Genomic DNA, 13,142 nt, shown 5'->3' with positions numbered 1-13,142 from the left:
ACTTTTCAATAAGTTTATAACGATTTCAAATTAAATCCCTCAAAATTAAAAATTACTCCCCCCCATGATTGCTTATTTTCGTTCTCATTCCCACATCGAGCACAGGCAACACAAGCTCTCTCTCTCTCTCTCTCTCCTCTCTCTCTCTCTTATATATATATATATATATAGATTTTTTTGAGGATGATCTCTATGATGAGAGGATTATCCCGGCAAAAAATCATCCCATTCCAAAACTTCTAACCCCATCAAAATTGATTTACAAAAATTGGACGGTCTAAAATTTTTCAACTTGTAAATATGGGGCTAAAAGTTTCATAATGAGCTGATTTTTGGCAAGGATGATCTCATCACCATAGAGATCATCCTCACAAAAAATCAGCCCATTCCAAACATTTTTGCCCATATAAGACAAAACGGTGTGCCGCAATGTGAGTTGTAATGTGAGTCTACGGAACCCGACCCTATGGATAGCGTTATTACGACTCACATTATGACACACCGTTTGTTTATATGGGCAAAAATGTTTGGAATGGGCTGATTTTTTGTGAGGATGATCTCTATGATGAGGGGATCATCCCGACAAAAAATCATCCAATTCCAAAACTTCTAACCCCATCAAAATTGATTTACAAAAATTGGACGGTCTAAAATTTTTCAACTTGTAAACATAGGGCTAAAAGTTTCATAATGAGCTGATTTTTGGCAAGGATGTTCTCCTCACCATAGAGATCATCCTCACAAAAAGTCCCATTCCCAACATTTTTGCCCATATAAGACAAAACGGTGTGTCGCAATGTGAGTCGTAATGTGAGTCTACGGAACCCGACCCTATATATATATATATCTCCGATAAAGGCATCATTCTCTCCGATGGCAGAAGTTCATCCTGTATTGTTAACCAACGACAAAAGAGAAAGATCTCTCTCTCTCTCTCTAACGCTGTGTTTGGATTGAGAGAAAGGAAGGGAAAACAGTACCCTTTCTCCTGTTTGGATTGTTAAGTGGGGAGGGAAGAGAAGAAAATGGAGGGAAAGGAAGGGAAAAAAGTAAAAAAATTGTTCCCTCCGAAAATGGAGAGACGAGGAGGGAAGAGAAGAGAGCATATTTTCGATTCCAAATTTACCCTCATTCTTTCTAAAATTTCCAAAACTTATTTATATTTACAGACCATATATTACTACTTACACCCCATGTAATAAATCAGATTAAACTGATTTCAGAAACCCTAGAAATTTGCAGAACGAAGGAGCCGAACTTGAACAGAACTTGAAGATGACCTCTCTCTCTCATTCTTCTGATTTTCTTCAAGAAATCCTCTTCAACGTCACCCAAATTTCTCTTCTTCAACCCCACACACCTTTCTCTTCTTTTTTTTTTTTCAAAAATCCTCAAAAACAAATTTGATTTCAAAAACCCTAGAAGTGTAGAACGAAGGAGTTGAACTCGAGTAGGAGACGACCTAAGGTATCCTTTCTCTCTCATTCTTCTGGTTTTCTCTAAGAAACCCTCTTCAATGGCACACATTTCTCTTCATCTTCTTTTTTAAAAAATCCTTACACCCTCTGGTTATTTTTTTGTTTTTGTTTTTTGCTTTTTTCTTTTTTTTGTAACAGTGGGAAATCATCATCTTCGATCTCAAGGTCATCAAGAAGGTAAATTTTTTGAAAACCTAGATTTGTATTTTCTTGAAAATCAAGAAAGTTTGATATTAGATATTCTTTTCTAGATAGCTATATTTTTCTGCTATTGTTCATGGATTTGTCTTAACATAAAATGAAGCATACTTTGGGGGAGTGGATGAAATGAGTTGCGAGTTACTACAGACTCAGATTGTTCCTTAAAGTAAAAAATGTAGTACTTACGCAGTAACTTTTGAGGCCTTTTCACTTGCATTGTTATTCTTAACTGAATTTGAATTTTGAGATGAAGTTAGGGACTGGTTATCTGTTTTAGAATCTTTGGGAAAACCAAGTTCAATTTAAAGAATTGATTCTGGAGGATTGTTTTGTGTTTCATAGATTTTTCTAGGATGCTAGAGAATTCAAACTTGCATTCACTCTTAAACAGTACTTTGGAATTCAACTTCCCATAAATCCCAGATGTAAACCATAGTTGGCAAGGATATGACATGGACATAGTGTAGACTGAATACTTAAATTTAAAAAAGAAGTGTTAGTGCAATAAACTTCAAACTTGTACTCCTCAACGAACTTTTATATTGAATTGAGTCTAGGTAAGTTATCATGCACACCTTGAATGCCTAAGTGGTTCAGTTTAGTTGGTACTTATCACTTCGTTTATCAATGATTTATACCTTTGAATGGTGGAAACTAGCTTTACAGGGGTAGTCACCTTATGTTCTCCTTCTAGTACACTTGTAATAGGCCCCTGTTTTGTATTATAAATGTGACGAAATTGTAGAAATTATTGCAAACCTTAAATTGAATCCCACTTGATCATCTAAAAGTGACACCATAGAAATCCTAGCCATTGATCTAAATATATCACAGACAAACAATGGTACACACTTAAGAGGATAAATTATAATCTAAGCTGTTCATCAATCAAAGTTTTTCAGGATCTTAATCATGTTTAAGTTTGTACATGTGTGCCCCGTGGGATTAGTCGGGTGCTCTAAGAGGCTCGGATACCCAAGTTATTAAAAAAAATTTGAGGTATATTAAATATAAAGGTTTGAGCAAAAAAGAAAAAAATTGATTATCTCCCATGTTTATGTTTCTAATGATCTTCCTAGAAAATGAACTTGACATCAACTCATAGCTTTTCGTGAAAAAAATATAGTGTAGCTTCTAGTGTATTTAGAACTTCTTCCTTGTAATACAAAAATTGAAGGACTTTAAAGAATAATAATTCCCTCATCATTAACTTGGATGACATCTTATTTGGTTTTTCTATTTTATTATAAAAGTGAAGTATACATTACTTTGATTTTTGTTTCATTTGTTAGGTAAGCGAGATTTGTGATCATTAATTAACGGGTGTAATTAGTGTTTGAACTCAAGTTGTTGTATCAACACTCACATATTTTAATTTACTTAAGAGGAATACTATCTCTTAAGATTGGTTAATCATTTTTTTACATACCCAAACTCTACAACATAACATGCCTATTTTGTTTTTTTTTTTTTTTTAAACTTTTTTTAAGATGTAAGGTAAAGTAATGGGGATGGGGGGTTTGTTACCAAATTATTGGTTTTTTTTTTTTTAAAGATTTTTTCGTTGATGTGTGTTTCCTTGAAATTCTTCTTCTTTGGGTTGTTGCAGTTTTTTCAATTCTTATAGGTTCTAATATTTTTCATATTTAGTTTTTTTTTTTTTTTTTTTGCTTTGATCTAATTTCTTTAAGCTTTCAACTGTTAAACGTTAACTATATCTATTTTGTATAGTGGTCCTCTAGATATAACTTGATTGCCTTAATCTCTGTTTATTAGTCTTGAACCTTCGGTTAAATATTTATTTGTCTACAATTTGGTCTATGTTCAACATCTTGTTAGATTTCTAGCTCAGTTTCTATTTCATGTTTGTCAACTCAATTTGTTCATTAATATTTAAAATTGTCTTTACTTGTGTGTAGTTTTGTGGAAGGAACATATTCATTTTTTTGTGGAAGGAACCCAATTGACTAAAGACAAATCTAGCAAAAAAAAGAAGAGAGACCTTATATTATTAGTTATGCAATCGATTATGACACTGGATTGAATATTGATTGCCCTTTAAATGGTTCACATGTACATTTAAACTTTTTTTTTTACAGCTCTTTGTGGTGTTATCGTGTACAACTACTTGAAGTTCAAGGAATCCCCTACATCTCAACTTCCTATTGAAAGTATCCCTGAAGGAGCAATAAAGGTCAATTTTCTTTTTTATTTATATATTTCATTGAGTGTGTATTAGAAAGTTCATCCAATAAATTGGTTTTTATTTTCACTCCTATTCTTGCTGATGTCATACCCTCTATTAGTAAGAAGGCTTGCTACTTTTTTGTTGCTAAATATAAAACATTTTCTCCTTTAAATAATGATTTTACCATAATCGACTGGACCCATCCAATAGTCCAATGCTTTGCATTATCGAATTTGGCAACCTTTGATGTAGGGGATCTCCTTTGTGATGGTATTATTGAATTTTGATTTTTTTGCTTTGGGTTCTCTTTGATTGTATACTATCTTTTAATTTTCATTAAAAAAGGGGCATAAACATATAGATTGTACCTGTTCATCTCACCTATATAGATTAAAAAATTTCTCGTGTTATAATGTAGACATATATGTGCACGGTTAATTACTACATAGTTGTTATAATTATTATTGTAATTGTTGTAGTTTCTAGATGGATAGAGAGAAGAATTGGATGATTCGTTTTATGAAGATTTTTTTCATCGTTGTCAAATTTGGAAAAAACTTGTTGTGGAATGGGATCGAAGGCGTCGTATGGCTGCACACGTAGTTTGTCTTGTGGCTGCCTATTTGGTTAAGCAGTCTGAGTATAAAAATTATGTGGATCGCTCTATAATGCCGAACAATTTAGAAAGAGAATGTGTGAGACACGAATTGATGAACGAACTTAGGACTAATGAAAAATGTCGTGATATTATACGGATGGGGCCTGAAGCTTTTGAAAATTTATGCAATTTGCTTCAAATTTCTGGTCGACTTACTCACACTCGACGAGTTGCAGTTGAAGAGCAAGTTACCAAATTTCTTCACATATTGTCACAAAATGTAAGGAACCGCACCATTTCATTTTTTTTTCCGTCGTTCTGGTGAGACTATAAGTCGTCATTTTCATCGTGTTTTACAAGCCATAATATCATTAGCCCGAACTCTATCTTAAACAACCTGATGGATCAGAAGTTTCTCCAGAAATATTCAACAATAGTAGATTCTACCCATACTTCAAGGTAAACATAATTATTACTTCCTTTTATATAAATTTCATTTAAATAGTAAAAATATTATTTTCGTAATAAAATTTGATATATTACATTAATATCAGGATTGCATAGGTGCACTTGATGGAACACAAATTCGTGTGAAAGTTTCTAGTATAGATGCACCAAGATATCGTAGAAGGAAGGAATATCCAACACAAAATGTATTAGCAGCATGTACTTTTGACTTGAAATTCACATACGTCTTACCTGGATGGGAAGGAACTGCATTAGATTCAAGGATAATTAAAAATGCACTAACAAGAGATTTAAAAATCCCTAACGGTAATCTATTTAACTATTAATATATATTTCTTTTATCTAATTAAAAATACTATTGTAATAATGACTTTTAATCTTAATAGGTAAATATTACCTTATTGATGCTGGATATATGCTTAGGAGTAGACTTATGACACCGTATAGAGGTGTGCGTTACCACTTGAAAGAATATTCTACACATGCGCCACAAAATCCTCGAGAGCTATTTAATCATCAACATGCCTCCTTGCGCAATGCAATTAAAAGATGTTTTGAAGTATTGAAGAAAAGATTTCGTATTATAAAAAGCACGACAGAGCCCACTTACTCAATTGACATGCAATCAGAGATAATTTTAGCATGTTGTATTCTCCACAATTTCTTAATGGGTGTTGATCCTGATGAGCGTCTTATTGCTAAAGTAGATAGAGAAATCATGAATGAGTTTGAATCTCAAGAAGATATTCATTTTCAAGAGAATGATGATGAAGACTCTAGACTAGGAGCAATTTTAAGAGATAACATTGCAGCTACCATGTGGAGTGATTATGTATTGGATTAAGTGTGACTTTTTATTATTTTTTTCTTTACATGCAAAATTATAACTGGATGATTGAATTGTAAGACTATGTTAAGTATTGGTTTAAATTTTGACTATGAACTTATTTGATATTGGATATCTATTTTAAATGTATTATCTTGTTTGCATAATAACTTCTATATTACAAATTATGCCTTAATTAATATAATTCTTTATTTCTGTATATATTATAGATGAGCAAGTCTTACAAAACAGATAAGGAACAAGTTTTGAAATGGAATGAGCAAATGGATGCGGTTCTCATTGACGCATTTGTTCATTAGAAAACAGAGTTAATGGGACTTTCACAACCACGGCATATGAAAAAATTGTGGTTGAACTGAATGAAAGGCTTGGGTATGAATTTAATAAGTAACTCGTGAAGAACCGCATGAAAAAAATTAAAAAGAACTTCAATGAGTGCTATGATATTTTCAAGGATGGCCTGAGTGGTTTTGCATGGAATCAAGAGACAAAGATGATGGATGTTGAGCCTGAAGTTTGGAAGGCTTTGATTGAGGTTAAATTTTATTACTAATTTAAATTATGTTACTTTAATTTATTTATTAATATGCAATAATGTTTTAAAGTTTTTTTTCTTTATTGTTGTAGGCAAAACCTGAAGCAAAGAAGTGGATGAATACACATTTACCTCATTATGAAAAACTAACAAAGCTCTTTGGAAAGGATAGAGCAACAGGACAAGGTGCTGAAACTGCATTCGAAAAAGTGAAGCGATGGAATAATGAGATGCAGACAGGTGGGGGGATAGAAGGGAGTGAGCGTGGTAAAACACTTATTGATGATATTGATTATATGGTGATAAATGATGATATATGTTTGGAGGGCTTTGAAGGTTCACATGATATGCAGGAAGAAGGTCGACCAACAACTCCTTATGAATCAGTTTCTAACAAGTCTGCTACTTCCTCACAATCCAAGAAAAGAAAGGCATCATCTTCAACAGATTATTCAAGAATTGAGGATTCAATGAAACATATTGCATTTGCAATTGAAAAAGAAAATGAAATTCTTAGCGAAGGAAATGAAATTCTAAAACACGGAATTCGTGAAACAAATGAGATTCTTCAGAGGACTTGAGCACGCGTTTACTCAGAGGAGGATGTTTTTGATGAATTAGTAAGATTAGACACTGATTCAGACTTACTTGATCGTGCCTACTCTTTCTCATTGAAAACCTAGGAAGAATGAGGGCGTTTTTTGGTAACCCAGCTGAGAGGCATGTGCGATACTTGATGACAATGTTGAATAGTGCTGGAGATTCTTGATTTAGTTTGTTAACACTTTTTGTGATGTAACTTGATTAATACTTTAGAGATGCTTTTGTGATGTGACTTTTTGTGATGTAACTTGATTGACACTTTTTTGTATTGTTTAAGATGTTAGTACCCATTACTCCTTTAATGTTATCTAAGTACCTATTTCGATTTTTTTCATGATTTAAGTGCTCTACATGTTATGATTTTTCATTTTTCTTTGGGATTTGGTATCATTTCGTCCTGTTATTTGAGAATGCCCAAGTACCCACCTCTCCTTTTAATGATAAGTCTTCATCATCATTTTCTTCTTTGTATGTTTGTTTTGATTTATTCTAGATTTTCTTCACATATGTTTGCTTGTATATAGATGTTATGATGCAGATTTTCTTCTCATTTTGTGACTTTGCATTTGGCAGAGAAGGGCTAAATAATAATGGTGAAAAATGATGATGGTGGTGGTGCTGTTACTGGAATGAAGGAAGCACTCCCAAAATACTATCCATACCCACCTCCTTTGACTCTGGGCATTTAATTATAGAATCCCCATTATTGGTGGAAAAGAATTAGACTTGCATCAACTGTTTGTGGAGGTTACTTCTCGAGGTGGTATTGATCAGGTGAGATGATATAATCGACTAATTAGTAGTTTCACATTGTCTTTTCTCATGATTAGTTTGACTTTGTTCAATCTCCTCTCATATTTAAGATGAATGGCATTCGTAATTATTCCAAGATTGTTGTTGCTTTGAATTATATACGTATGTGACCATACTAGGTAGGATTTGAATCCATGCTATGCTCTAGACTTGGTAATTTTCATTTTTATTGCATTTTAATGCCTCTCATACACGCACACACACAAACGCACACACACAAACGCACACACATTTATATATAGTGTGTGTGTGTGGGTGAACATCGCTTTCGTTTGAATTTTTTCAAGTGTAAAGATAAATGTTCTTTTTGGTTGCCTATGATGATTTCATTAAGTAGATTTCTTTTACACAAAACATTGTTAACAAATTTAGGGAACCTGCTCCATGTCCGAGACATTTCCCTTACCCGTGCCCATGTTGTGTTACTTCAACATGGGCACCCTGGGGAGTTATTATGGGCTTGGTAACATTGGTAAGATATGGTCAGAGCTTATAGATGCTCTAATAAGACTGTTTAAATGTTTATTGTTTGTATGATGGTAGTTAACCATCATCCTCTAGGACAGAACCTTAGTGTTTAAGAAGACCACAGGCCTTGATCAACTTGCAAATCCTTTCTTTTTCTTAAAAAAAATGTTTGACACGTGACACACTTCTAATGTTATAAATCTGTTTTTATTAATCTTTTTAATTTTTTTTTTTATTTTTTTGCTCTTTTGAAACAGCATATAAATAGCAATACATCTTCTTCCAATACAATAATCTAAATGAGTGTCGATGTCAAAGTCCTCAAGTTCCTATCTCCTAATATTGAGTCATAATACATGGAGAAAATAGAAAATAAAATGGAACAGTTCTACCATTCGGGTCTGTACGATTCTGAGGAGAACTTTTCAGATTTGGACGAGAAACTGAAAGATAAAGAGGTAATGTGCCTACTCTGTTTTGTACATATTTGAGTTTTGGATCTCTAATGGTATTATTTTCTAGAGTCAAGATCCCATACGGTGTCCCCATTCCTATAGATAGGAATGGTGTTTACGTGGCACAATTTGATTTGGAAACAAATACATTGGCTAGCGTGAATGGCTTGAATAAAAGCCTGAGTTGTTTTAAACACCAACTAAAATGTGCCATGTAGACACATAGGTATTTAATAGGAATGGAAGACTGTATTGGATCCTGAGCCTATTTTCTATTATTATGCCTTAACTGTGATGAAAATAATTGAAAGTGATCATCTTGAACAACTGAGGCTTTTTAGACTTCAATGGCATCATGTTCGTATTCATGGTTTCCAACCTTAGTAATTAGTTTTATGTTTGAGCAGATTTGAATTTCTCAGTTGGGAGTTGGACGCTAGCATCTTAATAAAAATTTAGAGGCTAGGACTCTTAAGTCCCTCCTGATTTGTCTCATTCACTTGCACCATTACAACAATTCCCAACATGATTGCAAAAAAAACAAAACAAAAATCAAAGCATTGGAGTATAGTAGAGAAGTCATGCATGGGTGACAAGGTCAACTTAAATCTTTGCTTAAAATAGATCTATCAAGTGTACTATTTCTACAGCAAACTTTCGTCTTGAACTGTTCAACTTTATGTTGTAAACCAAGACAATGGATCACACACAACTCTTCTAACTCACCATCGCTCTTGAAAGTGTGCTCATTTCGGCCATGAGCATTCCTAGGCTTTCATGAGCACTATAGATAATCACCCAAAATTCACATCAAAAGTGACCCCACTTCTAGACTCATATAAGTGCTTCTATCAAGAGTATCACTTATTATAATACCCCATGGGACTTCCAACCAGAGAAAACATTAATAGTCATATAAGCTTATTCTCTCAATGATAAATATGTACGACTATTCCATAGGGATGGGTAGTGTAGTACCACCACTAACTACTCTTACAACTGGTTTACTCCTTGAGCCTAGATCTTGGGATCTTCAGTCACATAGTTTGGGTTCCTGTTGGTGGTTTATTGATATATAGGCTTAAGCCCCATCTCCCTCAACATATTACGGACAAGCTCTCTAGCAAGTCTTTACTTGTGGATGTGCTAAATTCTATTTTGACCTTGCAAAGTCGATAACAATGATCTCATCTTTTGACAACCATCACAACAGTGTTGTATTTGCGATAGACGTCTCATTTTATTTTTTCTATTGACTTGTGTGATTTGTAACATCTTCATCATAATTGTTACTGTCTGTCTAGTTCACTGTACACTCAAGTTGAAAGTATCTGAAGATGTGTTTCAGGGTGGTAAATTGTCCAATGCTATTCATTAGAAGTGATGAGCTCAATGCAGCCTGGACACTTTTCACACCATTGTTGAAAGAATTAGAAGAGAAGAAGATTGCACCTGAGCTCTACCCATATGGCAGTAGAGGGCCAGTAGGAGCACATTATCTTGCTGCCAAGCACAATGTCCGTTGGGGAGATCTTAGTTAATGGTGAAGACTCGTAACAAGTCGAAATTCTGTTATAGAAATTCATGTAATCCAACCCCATCTTTAAAACTCATGTTATCTCTATGTAGTGATCTATAAGAGGATGGGTTTGATTATGTTCTTTTTTTTCTTTGTAAAGCTGGTTTGCTTGTTTTCTTGGAATTAGAACTTCCTTCGATTGTCCCCGAGTTGTTCCTTTTGCCTTGTTTGATGCAATCTACCATGTGTTAATTCACATTTTTGCCTCTCTTTGTTTCATTGTGTTATTCCTAATCCTCAATGACCTAAGATCATATCCTAGTATAGATGGGTAGTTGGATAACGTCTAACTTTAGAAGGTTTGACGTTCAAAGCTTTTAAAAAAAAATCCTTCACAAACTCGATGGTTTGGGTGAATCAATAGAAATTTTTGTTTCTGTTGATAGTTTGATGCTTTAGATTAGGTGATTATGAGGAAAAAAAAAATTCCAAACACACATGACAGCACAACTAAGCTAGAGCAATCTGCAAATCAGACAACTAACTTTTGGCCCATAGTATGAAGTTCTTTCTCTGCTTCCATGATGTGTGAGCTCATTTGATAAACTAATCACTCATATTAAAGCTATTTCTCTCTTAATTGCACTGAGAATCCAGCAAATGCAGGACCAAGGACATTTCCAGTTCATAACCAAGAATTCTAGTATATTGGACCTAAATTTTTTAAAGAAATCTTGATTTGTTTTCCTTCTGATTCAACAGGAATTGGATCTGCCTTCACAGTTTCAGGATGCGATGGAGTTGATAAAATTCAAGCTTACTTCCTGGTTGGCAGATATTCCCGAATACTTGTATTGATACCCATTAAGTCCACAATCATCATTTTCATTTGGGAAAAGATGATGGTGCCATTGCTTCGGTGGTATGCAATCACCGTAGTACACTAGAATCCAAGCCTGACACTCACATCATGGACTGCAAGCCGAAGGCTTTTATTCCCATTGAATGTGCCCTGTGGGCCATGTTCCCCCTTTCATTTGAAAACTACCATAAGGAATATTTTTTGTGCATATAACAAAGGTGGTCCTTTTGTGATGATGGCAGTTTCTCCTTCACGATAATGGGTAGCATAACAAGGTAGTTGTATGTTCAGTCATTTGTAATAGAAATGTACATGAGCATTTCTTTTTGCCATTTGTAAGCTAAAAACTAATTTAGTTCATGAAGTCTAATCAGGCTGTCGTTGATTTGTAGTTTGTTTTGTTTCCTTAAAGTTAGTGATTCATACAGGATAATAATTTAATTGACGCCCTGTAGATATATTCTCTGTTTTAGTGTTCTAAAACACGGAAAGACCTGCCCAGGTCTGGGAAGACCGATGAACTGGAGCTCTGCTAGTCCAGTTTTGTCCATTCAACTCAGGAAATGTATATGGTGTTCGTTCTAACAGGTCGAACCGTCAATGTGGGTAGTTCTAGTTGCAATACAGGCCTGTATTGTTGAATTGCTCCTGTGCACATGGATTGGGATAATCTGCTGCAACGTCTGAAGGTGTTAGCTTGCCAAGTTGGTAAGTTATGTAAGCATTGATCCACTAACTTGCTTGCTGGTGCAACATCTCAAGAGTTCGTTAAATCTCGAAGAATAAAATGAACAGGAGGATCAACAAACTCAAAAGTGTAGGAAATCATAAATACCGGGGCAATCATACTAAACTAACTTGTAGAATAATCATCTTTGTATTTCCAAGTACTGATTTTATCTTGAAAGAATAGTTAGTTGTGAGGAGTGGACAATTGACGGTTATTATCACATAGTTTATTTTCTTCATTTTTCTTTTCGATTCATTATAGAGCACTAAGTTCCATGTGATAATAGAAATTTCTTCTCACTGTGGAGAGGATTTTTTTTTTTTGCTAAACAGTCAAAGAAGGCATTTTTAGGAATCTTGAATTTGACCAATTACATGATGAGCAAAAATGCTTTCCTCAATGTCACACCCTTAGTTATTAGAAATACAAATTGGAGAAGAAAAAGGGCTCGGTGGTGATGAAAAAAAAAGGATTGGATATCTCCACCTCTTCGACCCTCATTGGTCAATTGATGTGTCATTAGTAATATTTGGTGTGCGATAGTAAAAAATTGGAGTTGGTTAACTACTTTACTAAATGAAGTACATGATCAACAGTGATTTTAAGAGCTATGGCTCCCATACTCTCATGTCATATATATATGACAACTAACAAGTACAGTATAATGAACGTGGATAAGGGTATTTTAGTAAGACCCCTTGTGAAATTGGCAAAATTAAGGTTACCCCTAATTCACTCATTTATGATTGAAAATAATGAAAACATTCTTAAAATTCACTCATTTACGATTGACATCGAAGAGAAAATTTTCAAAGGAATTGAAGTTTCGTTGTCCATTTTAACAATAAAGAATAGTGAGGACCCATGGGTTGCCTAAGTGGTAAGGACGAGCACGTGAAGTGTGAGTTAGGCGCATGTCACGGGTTCGATTTTTCTCTTGGATTTTTCTCATGATTTAACTGGGGGACCATGGTGGTGGGTTGTTGTGGTAGTCCTTCCTGAGATTAGTCGTGGTGCGCGCAAGTTGGCCCAGACACTCGGTTAGCAAAAAATAAATAAATAAATAAATAAAGTAAACTAATAATAATAATAATAATAATAAATAAATAAATAAATAGTGAGGAAGATGAATGAGATGTTAATTGATCAATCCTTAGTAATCTCTTTTAAGTAAGAATATTTTGTATAATTGTATAAGTAGAATTTTGTTTTTTAGATTATGAAGGGTATAATTGTTATTTGACAATAATAATTTCTCTTCTCTTCTCTTATGAATCCTAACCAAACAGGAGAAACTTGATTTTTTCTCTTCTCTTATGTTTTAATCCAAACAGGATGAAGAGAAACTAGTCTTCTCTTTCCTTCCCTTCCCTTCCC

At 34.1% G+C, this 13,142-nt stretch overlaps 1 protein-coding gene across 8 annotated transcripts; it reads left to right on the top strand.

Annotated features, from left to right (window-relative positions):
- The first annotated feature begins 1,126 nt into the window (after positions 1 to 1,126).
- On the top strand, positions 1,127 to 12,741 carry LOC147410058 (uncharacterized). 8 transcript variants are annotated; one of them, XR_015175586.1, is made up of 8 exons: positions 1,157 to 1,467; positions 1,617 to 1,655; positions 3,779 to 3,873; positions 5,990 to 6,315; positions 6,408 to 6,555; positions 7,492 to 7,692; positions 8,457 to 8,657; positions 9,992 to 10,429. XR_015175586.1 is itself a non-coding variant. In XM_086432246.1 (5 exons), the coding sequence occupies exons 4-5, from the start codon at positions 6,187 to 6,189 to the stop codon at positions 6,894 to 6,896; spliced, it is 618 nt and encodes a 205-aa protein (XP_086288372.1). In that variant the 5' UTR covers positions 1,127 to 1,467; positions 1,617 to 1,655; positions 3,779 to 3,873; positions 5,990 to 6,186; the 3' UTR covers positions 6,897 to 7,485. The 8 variants fall into 8 exon arrangements, 1 of the variants encoding a protein (XP_086288372.1); XR_015175585.1 differs by having other exon boundaries at positions 1,161 to 1,467; positions 10,003 to 10,429; XR_015175584.1 differs by lacking the exon at positions 9,992 to 10,429 and adding an exon at positions 10,936 to 12,741 and having other exon boundaries at positions 1,162 to 1,467.
- The last annotated feature ends 401 nt before the right edge of the window (positions 12,742 to 13,142 follow it).

The sequence above is a fragment of the Akebia trifoliata genome, chromosome 2, assembly GCF_017979445.1.
Source record: "Akebia trifoliata isolate Shusen 1 chromosome 2, ASM1797944v1, whole genome shotgun sequence".
Classification (NCBI taxonomy): domain Eukaryota; kingdom Viridiplantae; phylum Streptophyta; class Magnoliopsida; order Ranunculales; family Lardizabalaceae; genus Akebia; species Akebia trifoliata.
Note: the sequence above shows the minus strand (reverse complement) of the source record. Positions and strands in the feature narration are given on the sequence as shown.

Coding starts and splice junctions, on each gene's coding strand:
- LOC147410058 (XM_086432246.1), top strand. CDS start 6,187: ATGAAAAAAATTAAAAAGAACTTCAATGAGTGCTATGATATTTTCAAG. Junction 6,316..6,407: donor TTTGGAAGGCTTTGATTGAG/GTTAAATTTTAT, acceptor TTATTGTTGTAG/GCAAAACCTGAAGCAAAGAA.